Genomic DNA, 21,053 nt, shown 5'->3' on the forward strand with positions numbered 1-21,053 from the left:
TCCTTTGGCACAAATGGAGGGCGTATGTTAGGCTAGGGACCTGACTTGTTTCCATGCTCACGCACATGCGCAATGTTGCTGAGTCACTTAATGATGGTGATGTGCAAGTAATTCATGGTAGTCAGCCCCTTACTCGAAATGAGATCATTCCACAAAGTCAGAGAAATTGCAGTAACACTGTGAAATAGATGTGGTCGGACAAGCAAATGGACGTGGCACAAATGTTCAATGTGACCGCATGCGAGCGAGGACAAGGAGAGGGACGGCACGAATGGTCTAAGTATCCGAGCATGCACAAGGTGTCCAGTGTGCCAATGAATGAGAGTACCCTTATTATTTTAGAAGACCCTGTATACAAAGGGAGTCCAGTTACAAAAACTAATTCACATTTATGCAACCGTGTGGGTGCACCGGGAGCAAAGTGGGGCACGTACCCAAGGACGAGGGGTGTGACGATACACAAATGTCACAAGGCGAGACAATACACAACATTGGGTTCACGTAAACAAGACGAGATAAGATTCATACATTAATTTTAAAAGGAAAACTGCAGATTTTTTGGAATTCCCCCCCAACATCCACAGTCCTTATGTGAATTGGAGTGTTTTCTTAGAGAGCTTAATAGGTGGAACAGATCATATTCCCATTACCTGTAATGTTAGCCACCTCGTACTAGTAGTTTCTCTATTGTTTAGAATACACAGAAAAGGGAAATACATGTTTGTTCTTGTCACACATAGTGGATGATGGGAAAAAAATAAAAAATAATAGGGCCCAGGATTCCACAAAGCGCCTCTGCTTTTATGAAAACTACTATGACAAGGTAATGATAAATTATGATTAATGGGTTGAACTTCTATAGCGCTTTTCGACCTTCAAGGTAATTAAAGCGCTTTGACACTACTTCCACATTTACCCATTCACACACACATTCACACACTGATGGAGGGAGCTGCCATACAAGGCGCTAACCATCACCCATCAGGAGCAAGGGTGAAGTGTCTTAATCAAGGACACAAAGGACGTGACGTGGTTGGTACTAGGTGGGGATTGAACCAGGAACCCTCTGGTTGCGCACAGCCACTCTCCCACTGCGCCACGCCGTCCCAAAGGAATATATATTTATGACTGGACATTTTTTTTATTATTATTATTTGGCTGCAGGTAAAAATGCAGGTACACTTTTAAGTATTTTTAATCTTTTTGCCTGCAAGACTTCTGCATGTCCTTTTGACAGTTGAACTTTTTTCCACAGAAACAATGAAATAAAAATTTTAAATGTTAAACAGTAAAGATTATCAACATCTTTACTTTTCAGCATCTCTGACATTGAAGTGTATCAATTATTTGGCAGTATTGTCTTATCTGTGGACTGCTGTGGTGGTGGCTTGCTGCTCGAAGAAAGCAATCAAGTGTGTCCGAGTTGCTTTTGCCGCATCTCTGCGACTATGATTGACAGTTTAGTCTGCTTCTGATTAGACATCCACACGTTGCAATGGCTGTGGAACCTGCTGGAGCAGGTAAGGCGGGAAACACCAGGGGTAGCTCTGTTTTCAAGCTCTTGGTTTGTGGTGTGCACCAACCGGTTCCAATCCCTCGCGCATAGCCAGGCGGAAATGGCTTTGATTGGGGTTGTTAAAAGTCGAAGTGGGAATCTTTGGCCACCTCACGATTCGATTACGATTCAGTAGCTACGATTAGATTAAAAATCGATTATTGATTCATCTTTAATTTATGTTTTATAGATGCAGTTTTTTAAATATCTTTTCATGTCACTAAATAAGCGTTTATCATTTGCAACATTAAAAATAATTTATTATTTGGAACAAGAAACAGTTAAGTTACACAAATGTGTACAAAACTGGACCGTCAGTGCCTGATAGTAATGGAGCGTGTCGGATCTCTCGGTGAGGTGGTTCGCTGCAGTCAGCCAAATGTTTTAACTGTCTGCATTACTTCATTTAAGATTATCAATTATTGGGTTTGCTCCAGCACCCCCTGCAAACCCAAAAGTGACAAGCGGTAAAACATGGATGGATGGACATTTACTAATCGATTCTATAATCGTCAATGTCCGAATTGCAATGAATCTAAAAATCGATTATTTCCCCACCTTTAGTCAAAAGTATCGATACTTCAATAACAACTCGCAAAAATCACTTTGACACCTGCTTTTTTCAGTATTTTCAGTGCCGAACACGGTACATCACTTTTACCATCCATCCATCTATTTTCTACCGCTTATTCCCTTTGGGGTCGCAGGGGGCGCTGGTGCCTATCTCAGCTACAATCGGTCGGAAGGCTAAGTACACCCTGGACAAGTCGCCACCTCATCGCAGGGCCAACACAGATAGACAACATTCACACTCACATTCACACACTAGGGCCAATTTAGTGTTGCCAATCAACCTATCCCTAGGTGCATGTCTTTTTCCTTTGCGTGAAAAGTCAAATCTCAGCGCGTGAGCAATGAGTAAATGGCAAGACCACCTGCCATCTAGGAAAAAATTTGACAGGGTTTCCCAAATATACACTTATTTGTGGAAGCCTGTCACGAATGTGGATTTTGCTCTTCCGGTTCGCTCTCATTCATAAACAAATTATAATGGAACAGCGGCAGAGTAGCATAAGTGAGGGTGTGGCCTAACTCCACTTCAAAACACACCACATACACACCTGGTTTGCCAGAGAATAAGACCTAGCAGAAATTATTTGCTAAAACACACAGCTAAAGGGCTGGTTTGGATGACGGTTCATGGCATTTCTCAGACCGCTGCAAACAGTGTTCCAATGACGGCGGAAAGAAGGTGTGGGAAGAAAATGTTACTGGCAGATTATGTCAATGTTAACATGTTATCGTCACGGATCTTACGAAGCAAACGTGAAGGCTGCTGTTCTTTAAATGGTGAAAAGCATTTTGAACACTGTCCATTTCAAACTGCCAAGACCTCCACAAAAAAATGAACATGCTTAATATTTTTTGGGCAGCCCCCCGCAGTTCTGATGGTTTATGGCAGATAAAAGACAGATGACCAGGTTTTGTGCACGGTGTTAATAGGGTCTTTTGCGCAGCCAGGTAAATTGCTGAACCCCCACCATTTATGCATATGAAGGCAGCACGCCACTTCTGTTCTTTTAGGACTGTAAATCGTTGACTATTATTATTTATTACTATCTTTAAAAGCACAGTGTCCTTTGTTTTGATATACTGAGAGACAATTGACCACTGATGTTCTTTTTTAACTGTTTAATTAACACCTGTCAGCTGCAACTGCAATTTTTTTCTATGCAAATAGATGTTTAAGCACAGATCTTTAATACTTTTAAAACAGGTTACAATAAAGTACTGAATTTAAACTTTAACCACATGGGTTGATTTTTTTTTTGTGGTAGTGAAAATGTACAGTATGTAGAATTGTGGACATTCATCGGTATTGACTGCTGAAATTCTGGTATCGGGACAACCCGACTTATACAGTGGGGCAAAAAAGTATTTAGTCAGCCGCCAATTGTGCAAGTTCTCGCACATAAAATGATGACAGAGGTCTGTAATTTTCATCATAGGTACACTTCAACTGTGAGAGACAGAATGTGAAAAGAAAAATCCAGGAATTCACAATGTAGGAATTTTAAATAATTTATTTGTAAATTATGGTAGAAAATAAGTATTTGGTCAATAACAAAAATTCAACTCAATACTTTGTAGTATAACCTTTGTTGGCAATAACAGAGGTCAAAAGATTACTATAGGTCTTTAACAGGTTTGCACACACAGTAGCTGGTATTTTGGCCCATTCCTCTATGCCAGGGGTATCAAACTCAATTTACCTGGGGGCCACTGGGTGCAGAAACTGGGTGAGGCTGGGCCGCGAGAAAAGATTTCTTAAAAAATCTAACATGCACTTTTTAATGAATTCACCTTCTATGAATGGCTTTCCCGTCCTAGCATTGCTAGGGCAGGAAAGCCAACCCTCACGATTTTTCCGGGAGACTCCTGAATTTCAGTGCACTTCCCGACAATCTACCGCTGCAAACATTTTCCCGAATTTGTCCCAATTTTCACCCGGCCAACATTATTAAGGGCTGCCGTGACTGCACTGCCTTTAACGTCCTCTACAACAGTGGTTCTCAACCTTCTTTCAGTGATGTACCCCCTGTGAATATTTTTTTAATTCAAGTACCCCCTAATCAGAGCAAAGCATTTTGGTTGGAAAAAAAAAAGAGATAAAGAAGTCAAATACAGCACTATGTCATCAGTTTCTGATTTATTAAATTGTATAAGTGCAAAATGTAGGTAATTTGTAGTGGTCTTTCTTGAACTATTTGGAAAAAAAGATATAAAAATAACTAAAAAACTTGTTGAAAGATAAACAAGTAATTCAATTATAAATGAAGATTTCTACACATAGAAGTAATCATCAACTTAAAGTGCCCTCTTTGGGGATTGTAATAGAGATCTATCTGGATTCATCAACTTCATTCTTAACATTTCTTCACAAAAAAATTAATCTTTAACATCAATATTTATGGAACATGTCCAAAAAAAATGTAGTTGTCAACACTGAATATTGCATTGTTGCATTTCTTTTCACAGTTTATGAACATGCATTCATATTTTGTTGAAGTGTTATCCAACAAATATATATCTATTAAGTATTTATGGCTGACTGCTACTTTTTTAGGACATTTTTCATATATCTCACTTAACCCTTGGCATACCTTCGCGTAGCGTACCATCGATAAGATAACTACTGCTCTACAACTCGTCATTGCGCACATAACTCAACGACAGTGACAACTCTTAATCATGTTGTGAAAGACTTGTGCAGAACAACGTTAGTGGCTGCAAGACGTACTTACTCAACAGCCATACAGGTCACACTGAGGGTGGTCGTATAAACAAGTTTAACACTGTGAACCCACACCAAACAAGAATGACAAACACATTTCGGGAGAACATCCGCACCCTAACACAACTTAAACACAAGAGAACAAATACCCAGAACACCTTGCAGTCCTAATTCTCCCGGGCTACATTATACACAACCTCAACTGACGCAAGTAGGGGGGGTGGGGGTGTAGGGGGGGTTGGTGATAGCGTGGGTGTGTGTATTGTAGCCCGGTAAGTCAGGGCTGCATTGGATTCTGGGTATTTGTTCTGTTCAGTTTATGTTGTATTACGGTGCGGATGTTCTCCTGAAATGTGTTTGTCATTCTTGTTTGGTGTGGGTTCACAGTCTAGCACATATTTTTAACAGTGTTTAAGTTTTTTTTTAACGGCCACCCTCAGTGTGACCTGTGTGGCTGTTGACCAAGTATGTCTTGCATGATCTTACATGTGTACTGCTCAGCCAAATTTAACAATCAAACAGGCTTGCACGCTGCCTGTACAGGATTCAGATTGCGTTAAGAACATTGCCATTGCGGCACCCCTTGAGTATTGTTGATTGGGTAAAAATTGGCAGGGATTTCCATAGAGTGGATACCCTGAGATATGCTGTCAAGTTCCGTTCAAATCCAACTTGCGGGCCGCACATACATTTAATTGTCATATCAAAGAGCGGGCCGCAAAATAATGTTTTGCATGCCGCAATTGGCCCGCTGGCCGCATGTTTGAGACCCCTGCTCTATGCAGATCTTCTCGAGAGCAGTCATGTTTTGGGGCTGTCGCCGAGCAACACGGACTTTCAACTACCACCACAGATTTTCTATGGGGTTGAGGTCTGGAGACTGGCAAGGCGACTCCAGGACTTTCAAATGCTTCTTACGGAGCCACTACTTTGTTGCCTGGGCGATGTGTTTGGGATCATTGTCATGCTGGAATACCCAGCCACGTTTCATCTTCAAAGCTCTCACTGATGGAAGGAGGTATTGGCTCAAAATCTTACGATACATGGCCCCATTCATTCTTTCCTTAACACGGATCAGTTGTCCTGTCCCCTTAGCAGAAAAACAGCCCCAAAGCATGATGTGTCCAACCCCATGCTTCACAGTAGGTGTGGTGTTCTTGGGATGCAACTCAGTATTCTTCCTCCAAACACGACAAGTTGAGTTTATACCAAAAAGTTTGATTTTGGTTTCATCTGACCACATGACATTCTCCCAATCCTCTGCTGTATCATCCATGTGCTCTCTGGCAAACTTCAGACGGTCCTGGACATGCACTGGCTTAAGCAGGGGGACACGTCTGGCACTGCAAGATTTGATTCCCTGTCAGCGTAGTGTGTTACTGATGGTAACCTGGTCCCCCCGTGTGGTTCTGGGATTTTTGCTCACCGTTCTCATGATCATTTTGACCCCACGGGATGAGATCTTGCGTGGCGCCAAAGATCGAGGGAGATCATCAGTGGTCTTGTATGTCTTCCATTTTCTGATAATTGCTCCCACAGTTGATTTTTTCACACCAAGCTGCTTGGCTATTGTAGATTCACTCTTCCCAGTCTGGTGTAGGTCTACAATTATTTTCCTGGTGTCCTTCGACAGCTCTTTGGTCTTGGCCATAGTGGAGTTTGGAGTCTGACTGTTTGAGGCCGTGGACAGGTGTCTTTAATACAGATAACGAGTTCAAAAAGGTTCCATTAATACAGGTAACGAGTGGACAGAAGAGCTTCTTAAAGAAGAAGTTACAGGTCTGTGAGAGCCAGAGATCTTCCTTGTTTGAAGTGACCATAAACTTATTTTCCACCATAATTTAAAAATAAATTATTTGACATTTCTACAATGTGAATTCCTGGATTTTTTTCACATTCTGTCTCTCACAGTTGAAGTGTACCTTATGATGAAAATTACAGACCTCTGTCATCATTTTAAGTGGGAGAACTTGCACAATCAGTGGCTGACTAAATACTTTTTTGCCCCACTGTACATTTTTTTAAATTCTGACAGCATTTTGCCTGTGAGACAGCTTTTCTTTAAATGAGAAATATTGCCATGTTTTAATTTCATTAGATCTCTACCAAGGACCAAGCGGCAGTGACTAGGATGGAGAAGAAGCTGGATTCTTATCAGGAACCCTCAAGTTTTTGGATGACCGCTGTAGCATTTGAGCCACACTGCCTGGAAAAGTCTGTCTCTTCCTTAATTCAGATTTGTTCGTATGTCAAGGTAATGCTAACATTACAATAGATTATTACAGAAAATATATCAATAATGGCAGTTTTTTTCCTAGGAAACATTCACACATGTATTAGCAGCACAGTCGTGTTATAAAGAGTACTTTCACACCTTTTGGTACACACAGTTCCAGCACACAACTATCCTTTTTTTTATTATTAATTTACAGTCAGGTACAACCTACAGTCAGAGACCAATATATCATACTGATTTTCAGATGCTCTTGGAGTCGTGACCGGTTGCTTAGCAACCGAAGAAAGTGGTAGTAATTCTGGGTTAAGCGTTGCTCCAAAGGCAGCCGTGGGCTGTGACACAGTAAAAAGTGGAAGCATACACATTTACAAGAGCTACAAGGCAATCCTACGCTTGAAAGAAAGGTGTTCCTCACATTGTAGAGGAAGGCAAAGTGACAAACAGGTATAAATGATATTCATATTTAAACATAGAAATTTAAATACTATGAAGATATCATGAATATGAAAATATGTAATCACAACTGAACATTTTCAGTCTTAGCTGATAACACACTCAAGACATTGGGAGATTCAAGCGGTCAACACTTTGATGTGGTCAGGACCAATTGTGACTTTCACATACATTCTTTGAAATGTCTGTGTGGCCTGAGCAACATGAAGGGACAATATATTGTATTCTGTGTACGCATAAGTACATATCATCTATGGGTAGTGTTTGAAAAACAGTCTTTGACCTGCTGTGCTCACACTAAGCTCTCAGTCAGTTTGGTCAAACGAAACATCTTATACAAAATCCATCTTCCTTGCTTTCGCAGGATAGCTCACTGCTGTAATCAGAGTGACTTGTGATCCCAATCATGAGTGAAAGACACAATTTCAAAATATGTGTGACAATCTCTTGGTGGAGGAGTGAAAACTATGTTACCACAAGGACCAAGTGAAATGGTGACGGACTGGTGCACTGAAGAATGACAAAGTAAATATGTGGATTTCTGAAGAGAAAAAAAAAACAACAACTGCGGTGACTTCGTATTGCCTTAATTATTATCCATTCAAGTCCTCATTCTGGTCATTTTGCTGTTCCCAGAGACATCACTCAGCTGAACTTCTGCTGATGTCAGCTAAGACATAGGCGTGTCCAAAGTACTCACGGGGGACAATTTTGGCCCTTGACAGATTGTGAAAACGATATGAATTCATTATTAACGAGATACGTTATTAGTAGTGCAGCCATACAAAATCACTTGTTAAATCAGATTACCGCAACGTTTGTAAGTTTTACAATATAATTGAAACAATTCATACTAGAGCTGGGCGACATGGCCTTTTTTTAATATCTCGATATTTTTAGGCCATATCGCGATACATGATATATATCTAGATATTTTGCCCCTGCCTTGAATGAACACTTGATACATATAATCACAGCAGTATGATGATTTTATGTGTCTTCCTTATACTGCATTGATATATGCTCATTTTAAACTTTAATGCCGAGAGGGAAATTACAACTTAGTCAATTCACCACAAACGTTATTTATTAAACAGTTATTAAGCAGTGGCACAAACATTCATGTCATTTCCAAAACAGAAAGTCAAGATTGTCAGAGACATTTTAAAACAGGCTATTAGTGCACTTTTGTTCATGATGTCACCAAGATGACATATCAAAATAACATTAAATTAAAGCATACTTTTTGTACGGAACACCAATACAATACTTTAAAACATATAAAGTGCAATTTTATGCATGATGTCACACAATATATTTCAATACCTGTCAAATAAAAATTAGCTGCATAATAGGAAATCAAATAGTGTTCGTCCTTCGCTATGTGGTAAGTTACTGCAGACATTGTCTCGTTTTGTTGTTGACAATTTTTTTCATACGGTGTTGATCTGGAAATGTTTGCCTCTGCATTTTGATGGTGAGGCACCGAATGGAGATGTTGACATGCGGAGTGTGCACTCTTCATTCTCTAGCAGGTGACTTTTCAAATGATGCTACATATTAGCAGTAATGCTACGATTTGTAGCAACACTTTGGCCCCACACTTGACAAATTACGGTTCTCTGTTCGACATATTCCCACTTGAAGCCAAACCACCACCAGACGATGGACCCCCTGCTGTTTTTCTTGGGAATTAATTATTCCTTCATTTGTTACCAGATTTGCACCTTCTTTCTCTCGTATTACCACACGCAACACAGCTAACGTTAGCCATGCTGCTACCTCTCTGCTCCGCGAAGGCGTATATGTATGTGACGAATGTACGAAGGTACGCTTGCTGTCTGTGAGAAGGAGACACAAGAAAAAGTGTAAAGAGCCTGTAGTTTAATGCCAGCAGATAAAAGCAACTGCGTGAGAACGTATGCTCGAATATCACAATACAGTTATTTTCTATATCGCACAGAGACAAACCCGCGATTTATCGAGTATATCAATATAGCTCCCAGCCCTAATTCATACCTACTAATTTGTACCAAGTGTGATGTCTGTAAGAGTTCTTTCATGCATATTTGTATGTGGTATCGTCATGTAATCAAGCTAGCGTCGTTATCATTAGCAAATACGCTATCATATTTACAAGTACCTGTGTTAGTATTCTTTTTGTATTGTTACAGTTTCGTAAATTTCTCAAAACATCACAATGGAGCAGTGGTTCTCAAATGGGGGTACGCGTACCCCTGGGGGTACTTGAAAGTATACCAAGTGGTACGTGAGATTTTTCAAAAATATTCTAAAAAAAAAAAAAAAGCAACAATTCAAAAATCCTTTATAAATATATTTATTTAATAATACTTCAACAAAATATGAATGTAAGTTCATAAACTGTGAAAAGAAATGCAACAATGCAATATTCAGTGTTGACAGCTAGATTTTTTGTGGACATGTTCCATAAACATTGATGTTAAAGATTTATTTTTTTGTGAATAAATGTTTGGAATTATGTTCATGAAACCATATGGATCTCTATTACAATCCCCAAAGAGGGCACTTTAAGTTGATGATTACTTCTATGTGTAGAAATCTTTATTTATAATTGAATCACTTGTTTATTTTTCAACAAGTTTTTAGTTATTTTCATATCTTTTTTTCCAAATAGTTCAAGAAAGACCACTAAAAATTTGAAATATTTTGCACTGTTATACAATTTAATAAATCAGAACTGATGACATAATGCTGTATTTTACTTCTTTATCTCTTTTTTTCAACCAAAAATGCATTGCTCTGATTAGGGGGTACTTGAATTAAAAAAATGTTTACAGGGGGTATATCACTTAAAAAAGGTTGAGAACCACTGCCCTGGAGTGATGAGTCTGTTTAGCTGATTGGAGAGCCACCTTCAGCAGCTAGTGGGTCCAAGGACGATAACTTCAGTATAGTTTGATCAGCCATTTTACTGCCATTTTACAGTCACCGTTTGGAAACAATTAAGGTATTCAAATAAGCATTTATAAAAGCTTTTGTACCAGTATATATCTGCGTCTAATATATATTAAAAATATATTCTCAAACTTTGGTGGCTGCAGCTTAGATACCGGTGCACTTTTATTAATTTTGATTAATCAAAATTAAATTACTACATAATAATTACAGAAGTAGTATTACTTGCCTGCATAGTGTCAATTAACTTAAATATTTCGATTAACTTAGAAAGACCCCAATATTTGGACGCAAATGTAATTCTATTGTTGGAATTGATTTTAAGGTTAAAGAGCATGCACACTCAAAATAAATTGCATGATTAATCTGTGCATATAGATGATTAATGTATTTTTTTGCGATTAATTGAATAAGTTAACTTGTTTCTGACAGCCTGGGTTATCATAATGTACACACATTTTTTCTTTGTCAACTATAATACAATATATATAATACCATGATATCATTATATATATATATATATATATATATATATATATATATATATACACACATATATATATATACAGTGGGGCAAAAAAGTATTTAGTCAGCCACTGATTGTGCAAGTTCTCCCACTTAAAATGATGACAGAGGTCTGTAATTTTCATCATAGGTACACTTCAACTGCGAGAGACAGAATGTGAAAAAAAAATCCAGGAATTCACATTGTAGGAATGTTAAATAATTTATTTGTAAATTAAGGTGGAAAATAAGTATTTGGTCAACCATTGATGGAAGGAGGCTTTGGCTCAAAATCTCACGATACATTGCCCCATTCATTCTTTCCTTAACACGGAACATTCATCCTGTTCCCATAGCAGAAAAACAGCCCCAAAGCATGTTTCCACCCCCATGCTTCACAATAGGTATGGTGTTCTTGGGATGCAACTCAGTATTCTTCCTCCAAACACGACGAGTTGAATTTATACCAAAAACTTCTATTTTGGTTTCATCTGACCACATGACATTCTCCCAATCCTCTGCTGTATCATCCATGTATCCATTTTGGTATAAACTCAACTCGTCGTGTTTGGAGGAAGAAGAATACTGAGTTGCATCCCAAGAACATCATACCTACTGTGAAGCATGGGGGTGGAAACATCATGCTTTGGGGCTGTTTTTCTGCTAAGGGGACAGGACGATTGATCCGTGTTAAGGAAAGAATGAATGGGGCCATGTATCGTGTCATTTTGAGCCAAAAACTCCTTCCATCAGTGAGAGCTTTGAATGATTGACCAAATACTTATTTTCCACCATAATTTACAAATAAATAAATAAATATATATATACACACACAAATATATCTACATATATATATATATAGATACAAATATACATATACCGTATTTCCTTGAATTGCCGCGGGGCGCTAATTAATTTAAAACCTCTTCTCACTCCTGCGCTTACCAAAGGCATGCAGTAAAAGTAAGCATGCGCTAATTATTTTAAAACCTCTTCTCACTCCGGCACTTACCAAAAGGTATGCAGTAAAAATGTGAGTGTGATGTAAGCTTGGACCTTAAATCCTACTGAATAGCTCTTAATATTCTTCCCGTTATGCAATTTCAAATTACCGGTATTGAAATCAGCCTCCTCCATTTTGAAAATGATGACAGGGGAAGTGTCACTCGTGACGTCACGGGTTTGACCAGGCGGTAATACTAAGCATGCGCTAATTATTTTGGGAAGCGAGTTTGACCCGGCAGTAATTCAAGGCAGGCGCATACTATATGCCGTGCGACAATTCAAGAAAATACGGTATACACATATACACACACACGTCTACATATATAAATACATATAAATATACATACATACATACATACATATATGTACACACACACACACACACATAGAGACATAAATGACCTGTGGGGGTGTTTTAATTATGACAAGAATGCTCACATTTTAAGGGAGAATCCAGTCATAGATATATATATATATATATATATATATATATATATATATATATAATATGACAAGAATGCTCACATTCTTGCCATAAATAAAACACCCCCACAGGTCATTTATTAACCTGTAAAAGAATCCCTTCCACTTTAATTGTTCCACATTTTTCTGGGCAGAAATGTATTTTCATCAGCAGATAAATGGTGGGAAAGAGTGGCTGTAAAGAACTTGCAGAGGTACATGTGTTTGTAGGAGGGCTGAAGCAGCAGTAGGTGTTATGGCACTCACCTCTCTTGCTTTAGCGCATACTCCAACATTTTGATCCTCCTCACAAGGTCTTTCTTCAAATTCTCCTGGCCCTTCCTCTCCCCCTGTAGGAAAGCGATTTGAGCCTGCAAACGCAAAAATAGGTGAGATTTTAAAAGAGGAGGAGAAGAAACTAATGCATTGGTTTCATAAATAGACTTTTTTCTGGTCTTCTGGTATTCTCATGATAGACATGATGTTTCTTAGAACAAAGACTTGATGTGAACCTCCGCGAGGATACAGCACATCAGAGAGAAACTACTTTTGTGGAGACTGAAATAGGATGATGTCAAATCAATATGCGTGGCAGGATGGGAAACAATAAGTAAATTTGTTCCCATCTATTTTAATCTAACCTACTTGCCTCCTACACAACTGCCCCCTCCTCCAAAAACATCATTGTGCACGCACTGTATCTTTTCAACAGGCAGCAGCTGTTGACGCACTCAGTTTGAGTCAGCATTACATGGGCAACAAAATCACAAAAGTGTGTGTATGGGCACACACTGTGGCTTGCAGTGTATACATGTTTTGTTACTAAATTCTTGGGCTGTTACAAGCTTTGCAACATACATTTGCAAGTACAAGCGTCAGTGATATGCTTAAAGGATGAGCAAATTACTTTATATATCAATAATTGATTCAGGCCTGCAGCTATTGATTATTTTTAATAATCGCTACCGATTAGTTTGTTTCGATTAATCACTTCATAGTAGCGATGGGCCGATAATACATTTTACTAAGCGATATAATGTCCAACAAATTATTGCCAATAAGCAATTATTATTAACATAACAGCATCTGATATATTCCCACACAATGCGATCATCTTTTTCTATTACATAACTTTTTGGTAGGACCGCAAACTACAAAAGTCAACAAAGGCTTGATGGGGGTTGTTGAGGTCATGTTATTTGTAATGGAATATTATAAAAATATATTAGAAGAGAAATATTTGTGTGTATTCATTATTTGTATCAACATTCATCCATCCATCCATCCATTTCCTACCGCTTATTCCCTTTTGGGGTCGCGGGGGGCGCTGGCGCCTATCTCAGCTGCAATCGGGCGGAAGGCGGGGTACACCCTGGACAAGTCGCCACCTCATCGCAGGGCCAACACAGATAGACAGACAACATTCACACTCACATTCACACACTAGGGCCAATTTAGTGTTGCCAATCAACTTATCCCCAGGTGCATGTCTTTGGATGTGGGAGGAAGCCGGAGTACCCGGAGGGAACCCACGCATTCACGGGGAGAACATGCAAACTCCACACAGAAAGATCCCGAGCCTGGATTTGAACCCAGGACTGCAGGACCTTCGTATTGTGAGGCAGACGCACTCTTTTTGCTCTATTTTTCCACTTTTGATGGGTTTTTTGTTCATTTTATTTATATGTTATTGGCTTCCTCCCACTTCCAAAGACCTGGGGATAGGTTGATTTGCAAAACTAAATTGGCCCCGCGACACCCAAAAGGGACAAGCAGTAGAAAATGGATGGATGGATGGATGGATGGATGGATGGTCTATTAAAAAGTTGCGTTCCACAAATGGTCTATGGGTAACCCTTTCAACACCACCGGTTTACATATTTTGTGTTGACAAATGACAGAAGAGTGTATCCAAGTTGCGACTTCAAGTTCTTGGCACATATGAAAGGTTAAGTTTGCTGTGTGTTGCTTTGTGTTGCTGCATGTAGCGCAACTACATTACCCAGAAGTCTTAGCGGTAGCACGGAACCAGAAATACTAGCAGTTACAGGCAAGGAGCGAGAATCTTACACAGTTGAAAATACAGTCAGTTCCTGTGTTATTGCAACAATCACAACCATCTGCACGTTTTGCAGAATGTCCACACTCTGGATATGTAAATGAAGACCTACGCTGACGTGGGGGAATACATCACCTTTCGTGTCCGCTTTCGTGACGCAAGACACATTCCTCTCACTTTTAACGTATAACTCTCCTTGCTAAACATAACGTTAAGGTCGCAGATTGGCTCCATAGTGCCCGTCTGCTGTGTCTTCTCTGGCGAAGCAGGTGTGTATGCGGTGAGCTCTGTGTTGCGAGTGAAGTTACGATGCACAAACCATTACACTTTCTTTAGAATTTCTGTATGCAGCAGCTGTAGGGAAACGATGTCGGCGTTTTTTAAAAATTCTGGGTAATTTGGATTGTATCAGTTTTTATAACTTACACTCATTAAAAGATTATGGATTAATGATTATGCAACAAAATTGAAACCGGCCCTGCGATGAGGTGGCGACTTGTCCAGGGTGTAATCCGCCTTCCGCCCGATTGTAGCTGAGATAGGCACCAGCACCCCCCGCGACCCCAAAGGGAATAAGCGGTAGAAAATGGATGGATGGATGGATTGAAATATAATTATATAGTACTTTTAATGATGGTGCCAGTTAGGGCTGGGCGATATCGCGGGTTTGTCTCTGTGCGATATAGAAAATGACTATATCGTAATATTTGAGCGTACATTCTTACACAGTTGCTTTTAGCTGTGGGCATTACACTATAGGCTCTTCCCAGTCCTTCTTGTCTCTCCTCACAGACAGCAAGCACGTCACATACTGTCCCGTCATACGTCACATACGAATACGCCCTCGCCCAGCAGAGAGGTAGCAGCGTGGCAAACGTTAGCTGTGATGCTAGCGGAGTGTTCCGAGGGATAATACGAGAGAAAGAAGGTGCAAATCTGGTAACAAATGAAGGAAGAATTGATTCCAAAGAAAAACAGCACGGGATCCATCGTCTGGCGGTGGTTGGGCTTCAAGCGAGAATATGTCGAAGAGACAACTTTAATTTGTCAAGTGTGGGGCACAAGTGTTGCTACCAAAAGTAGCATTACTGCTAATATGTAGCATCATTTAAAAAGTCACCTGCTAATAACTTTAATAAATACAGTTTTGGTCAATTGAGTTAGTTGTGAATTCTTTCTCTGCACGAAAGTTTAAAATGAGCATATATTTATGTAGTATGAACAAGAATGTTTAAATGTTGACACATAGACTCATCATACTGTTGTGATTATATGCATCAAGTGTTCATTCAAGGGTAAGGCAAAATACTGCGATATATATCGTATATGGCAATACGGCCTAAAAATATTGCGATATCAAAAAAAGGCCTTATCGCCCAGCCCTAGTGTCAGTAGAGTATCTTGCTTTAAAAGTCCTTCAGACAACATGGATATATTATATATACATGGAACTGGTACCGACTAGGAATGGGCATAATAACTTGATTAGGCTATTGTATTCAATTAAAAACTATAACAATTAATATACAGTTTGAAATTGATTGTTGAATATTTGGATCTTGGGGAAAAATTAACAACATTATTCTGACTAATATATATCAATAGAAAAATATTAACACAATAACAGATTGTTCATTTTTTTATGCAATGGTCATCCCTTGTGTAAATGTGAATGACTTGTTTTATCCGCAAAAGTTTTGACAAGGTGGACTTCAAGGCAGCTCTGCACTTATGTAAGTAATGAAGACATACTGAAAAAGTGCAAAGCCTTCTTTGGATTAATAACTCCGCAAGACAAATTGGCAGAGAGGAGCGAACATAAAAAAGGTAATTCATCATCTGTTTTTGTTAATGTCCCAGAGGGAATGAAAATGGATTTTCTGCATTGGAATCTATAGGCAGAGGATGGTGTTAGTTTGAGTGGGCTGGAAAACAAGTTCACACGGATAGCAAGCGGAGCTGCTGCAGCCTGCAACAATGAGTCATGACCGAATTTCAGTCTGGCTCACGTTGGAGGCAGCACTTTAACCATGCAGTTTCCTTACAGACAAACTTACAACTGAAGTGTTTACTTTGACAAGTATTGATAGTAAAAAAAAAAAAAGAAAATCCTAATTTTACGTGCATACTGACACTCTTTAAAAGGAACATCAAATCTACCACTTAAGGATGGGAATCGAAGGGTAGCGACTCGGGGTATCATATGATATACATTGCTTACAATATCGTTGGGATGTATCGATTATCAGGATTAATGATAAACAGCGATAAAATTTACGACGGCTAGTTTTAACGTTTCAAATTTTAATTATCGAAAAATTGTGATTATAAACTCACGGTAGGGCTGGGCGGTATACCGGTATTATACTTAATACTGGTATATTTTAGGAAGAGCTATATATTTCAGACAATACCGCCATGTTGGTATGTTTGATGTGCCGTTGTTACAGCAGTGGTTCTTAACCTTGTTGGAGGTACCGAACCCCACCAGTTTCATATGTGCATTCACCGAACCTTCTTTAGTAAAAAATAAAACATTTTTTTTTTTTTTTTATTCAATACAAAGTTCTATGTTTTTGGTAACACTTTAGTATGGGGAACATATTCTAAGTCAGTGGTTCTCAACCTTTTTTCAGTGATGTACACCCTATGAACATTTTTTTAATTCAAGTACCCCCTAATCAGAGCAAAGCATTTTTGGTTGAAAAAAAGAGATAAAGAAGTAAAATACAGCACTATGTCATCAGTTTCTGATTTATTAAATTGTAAAACAGTGCAAAATATTGCCCATTTGTAGTGGTCTTTCTTGAACTATTTGGAAAAAAGATATAAAAATAACTAAAAACTTGTTGAAAAATAAAATAGTGATTCTGTTATAAATAAAGATTTCTACACATAGAAGTAATCATCAACTTAAAGTGCCCTCCTTGGGGATTGTAATAGAGATCCATCTGGATTCATGAACTTAATTCTAAACATTTCTTCACAAAAAATAAATCTTTAACATCAATATTTATGGAACATGTCCACAAAAAATCTGGCTGTCAAAACTGAATATTGCATTGTTGTATATTTTTTTCACAATTTATGAACTTACATTCATATTATGTTGAAGTATTATTCAATAAATATATTTATAAAGTATTTTTGAATTGTTGCTATTTTTATAAAAAATGTTAAATAAATCTCACGTACTCCTTGGCATACCTTCAAGTACCCCCGGGAGAACCACTGTTCTACGTAACACAGACTTAATTTTGAGTTATTTGGACACTAGGGGAACATGTTCTAAGTGATAAAGACTTAATTTAAAGTTATTTGGTTAGAGTTAGGGTTAGAGGGTTAGGGTTATAATAAGCCCATGCCGAATAAGGCATTAATAACAACTTAATGACTAGTTAAGAGCCAATATGTAACTAATTTGCATGTTAATAAGTACCTATATTAATGGTGAATATGTTCCCCATACTAAAGTGTTACCATGTTTTTTTTACTTGTGCAAAAAATGAACCAAATGAACCATGCATGAACATCACCTTGTTCAAACAACAAAACCAACACAGTGCATAAACTGGAAACAAATTACACACCTGCAAATCAGTCAGCTGTTGCCATATCCATAATACGCCAATAGTCGGGTGTGTTTTGACCTCCGCCGAACCCCTGAAACCAACTCACCGAAGCCCTAGGGTTCGATCGAACCCTGGTTAAGAACCACTGAGTTAGAGGCAGGTGCAGCACATTTCCCCGCAAGTGTAGTTGAGGAAGGATCTGATTATGGAGCACAGGAAAGGTCTACCACGAATCGCTGACCCCCAGCCACATTCGCCTTTGTGCACAGCCGACGTGACTGCACCGTACCTCCGGCGGCTGCTCCTCTTTATTAACCAGAGATAACATAAGCCGGTGAAGATATTCAACAGAACAGCCAGCAGAGCAGACAAACTGCCACTGTTAAAACTAAAAATGTTTTTAGCTAAAACCCTTGCTGACTTCACACGTGTGTGTCTTTTAAAGACACACATGCATGCACACACTGCTCTCAAACTTCTCCACTGCATATGACATATTTATTTAAAAAAACATAACAACGCAATAATTACTTTTTGTAGTAATTAATTACATTTATTAAAGAGTAATTCTATTAGTAATTAAATTACTTATTTTGTTAAGTAACAAGTAACGGTAATTAATTACTTTTTTTTAAAGTAATTTAAAAAAGTAATTCATTGGTGAGATTATTTACTCGTAGTAACAGTAACGTGGTGTTGAGTTTAAACTAAACACTTTGCAGGGTTTGTTTAAAATACCGATATAGATCTTACACTACGATACAATCTAAAAATACCATGGTATCAGTTTTGGTCCATATCGCCCAGCATTAACTCACAGTGATTACTGCTCATTTCCTGGGGAAGCACTCAGTGCGCCATTCGCGAGCTAGCTTAAATGCTAATCTGAATACAGGACACATTAGCGTCTTTCCTCAACACAAACGTCTGAGAAACTAAACTATTCAATTGTAATTCAATCTCTTCGGACAGCGTGGTAGATGTGAAGATCCATACACAGACTTGTCGACAACAGGAAGTGAACCCGCAAGATGTAACATTGCCCTGAAATGCATAGCGCAAAACCTGTTTTGCTTTTGGTTGGTTAAAAGATTTCAGTGTGTACAAGTACTCTTGAAGTACATTCGACAATACCGTTAAAATAATAAAATGATAACCGTGATAATTTGCTCACAATAATCGTGATATGAAATGTCCATATTCTTAAACCCCTGATATAACACTAGTATGTCAGTATGGCAATACTGTGTTCATTAACATATTGTTCTTGATAACCTACGACATATTGTAGTGTTTACAAAGGCAAAACAAAACAAAACAAAAAAACTTTTACACTGCAAATTCTCATCCAACTTTGTCGCATCCACACTATTAAAGTGAAGTGAAGTGAATTATATTTATATAGCGCTTTTCTCAAGTGACTCAAAGCGCTTTACATAGTGACACCCAATATCTCAGTTATATTTAAACCAGAAAGATTAAAAGCCAAAGTGTGAGTTCACACTTATGATTTGAATGATGCCAGTGCCTTTTTCAATTTAGTCTGCCACATCAGCAAGGTTGTTTGTCTTTTCTTCATCTGTGACTTCAGCCAAACTGTTTTAGCCACTTGTGCGAGGAGCATTAACTGAAGAAGTAAAGGGTAACAACTCATTTAGGAGAAATAATTTAGGTGTGTAGCGGTCATTTTTTAAATATTTTTAAAAAATGATACGCAGCAAGAGTACATTGATAATCGATTGTAATGTTATCGCCACAGTTTGCCACATTGATATTTTGTCACAGTTCTACAAAACCCAAAACCAGTAAAGTTTGCACGTTGTGTAAATCGTAAATAAAAACACAATACAAAGATTTGCGAATCACTTTAAACTTCTATTCAATAATAATTCTGCAAAGACAAGATATTTAGTGTTCGAACTGAGAAACGTTTTAATTTTTTCACAAATAATCATTAACTTAGAATTTAATGGCAGCAACACATTGCAAAAAAGTTTGCACAGAGGCAAGTCTTCCACTGTGTTACATGGCTTTTCCTTTTAACAACACCCACTAAACGTTTGGGAACTGAGGAGACCAATTTTTGAAGCTTTTCAGGTGGAATTCGTTCCTATTCTTTCTTGATGTACAGCTTAAGTTGTTCAACAGTCCGGGGTTTCCATTGAAGTATTTGACGCTTCATAATGACAGGTCTGGACTACAGGCAGGCCCGTCTGGTATCCGCACGCTTTTACTACAAAACCACGTTGTTGTAACACATGCTGAATGTGGCTTGGCATTGTCTTGCTGAAATAAGCAAGGGCATCCATGAAAAAGAGGTTGCTTGGATGGCAACATGTTTCTCCAAAATCTGTACGTACCTTTCAGAATTAATGGTGCATTCACAGATGTGTAAGTTACCCATGCCTTGAGCACTAATACACCCTCATACCATCACAGATGCTGGCTTTTGAACTTTGGTTCTTTTCCTCTTTGGTCTGGAGGACACGGCATCCACAGTTTCCAAAAACAATGTGAAATGTGGACTCGTCATACCACAGGACACTTTTCCACTTGGGTCCAGCGAAGCCGGCGGCGTTTCTGGGTGTTGTTTATAAATGGCTTTCGCTTTGCATAGTAGTTTTAACTTGCACTTGCAGATATAGCTACCAACTGTAGTTACTGACAGTTGTTTTCTGAAGTTTTCCTGAGCCTGTGTGGCGATATCCTTTACACACTGATGTCGCTTTTCTAGGCAGTGCCGCCTGAGGGATCGAAAGTTATGGGCATGCCACTTACGTGCAGTGATTTCTCCAGGTTCTCTGAATATTTTGATGATATTACGGACCGTAGATGGTGAAATCCCTAAATTGCTTGCAATAGCTTGTTGAGAAATGTTGTTCTTGAACTGTTGGTCAATTTGCTCACGCATTTGTTCACAAAGTTGTGATACTTGCCGCCTTCTTGTAAGTGAATGACTCAGCATTTCATGTAAG

At 38.6% G+C, this 21,053-nt stretch overlaps 1 protein-coding gene across 2 annotated transcripts in view; it reads right to left on the reverse strand.

The window, feature by feature from the left end:
- strn (striatin, calmodulin binding protein) overlaps positions 1–21,053 on the reverse strand; it is a 68,427-nt gene that overhangs the window by 27,286 nt on the left and 20,088 nt on the right. For both annotated transcript variants that reach the window (XM_061910599.1, XM_061910598.1), the window contains exon 2: positions 12,715–12,818. In XM_061910599.1, coding sequence (XP_061766583.1) covers positions 12,715–12,818 — 104 coding nt within the window. The remainder of the gene's footprint in view (positions 1–12,714; positions 12,819–21,053) is intronic.

This window comes from Nerophis ophidion, linkage group LG09, assembly GCF_033978795.1.
Source record: "Nerophis ophidion isolate RoL-2023_Sa linkage group LG09, RoL_Noph_v1.0, whole genome shotgun sequence".
Classification (NCBI taxonomy): Eukaryota; Metazoa; Chordata; class Actinopteri; order Syngnathiformes; family Syngnathidae; genus Nerophis; species Nerophis ophidion.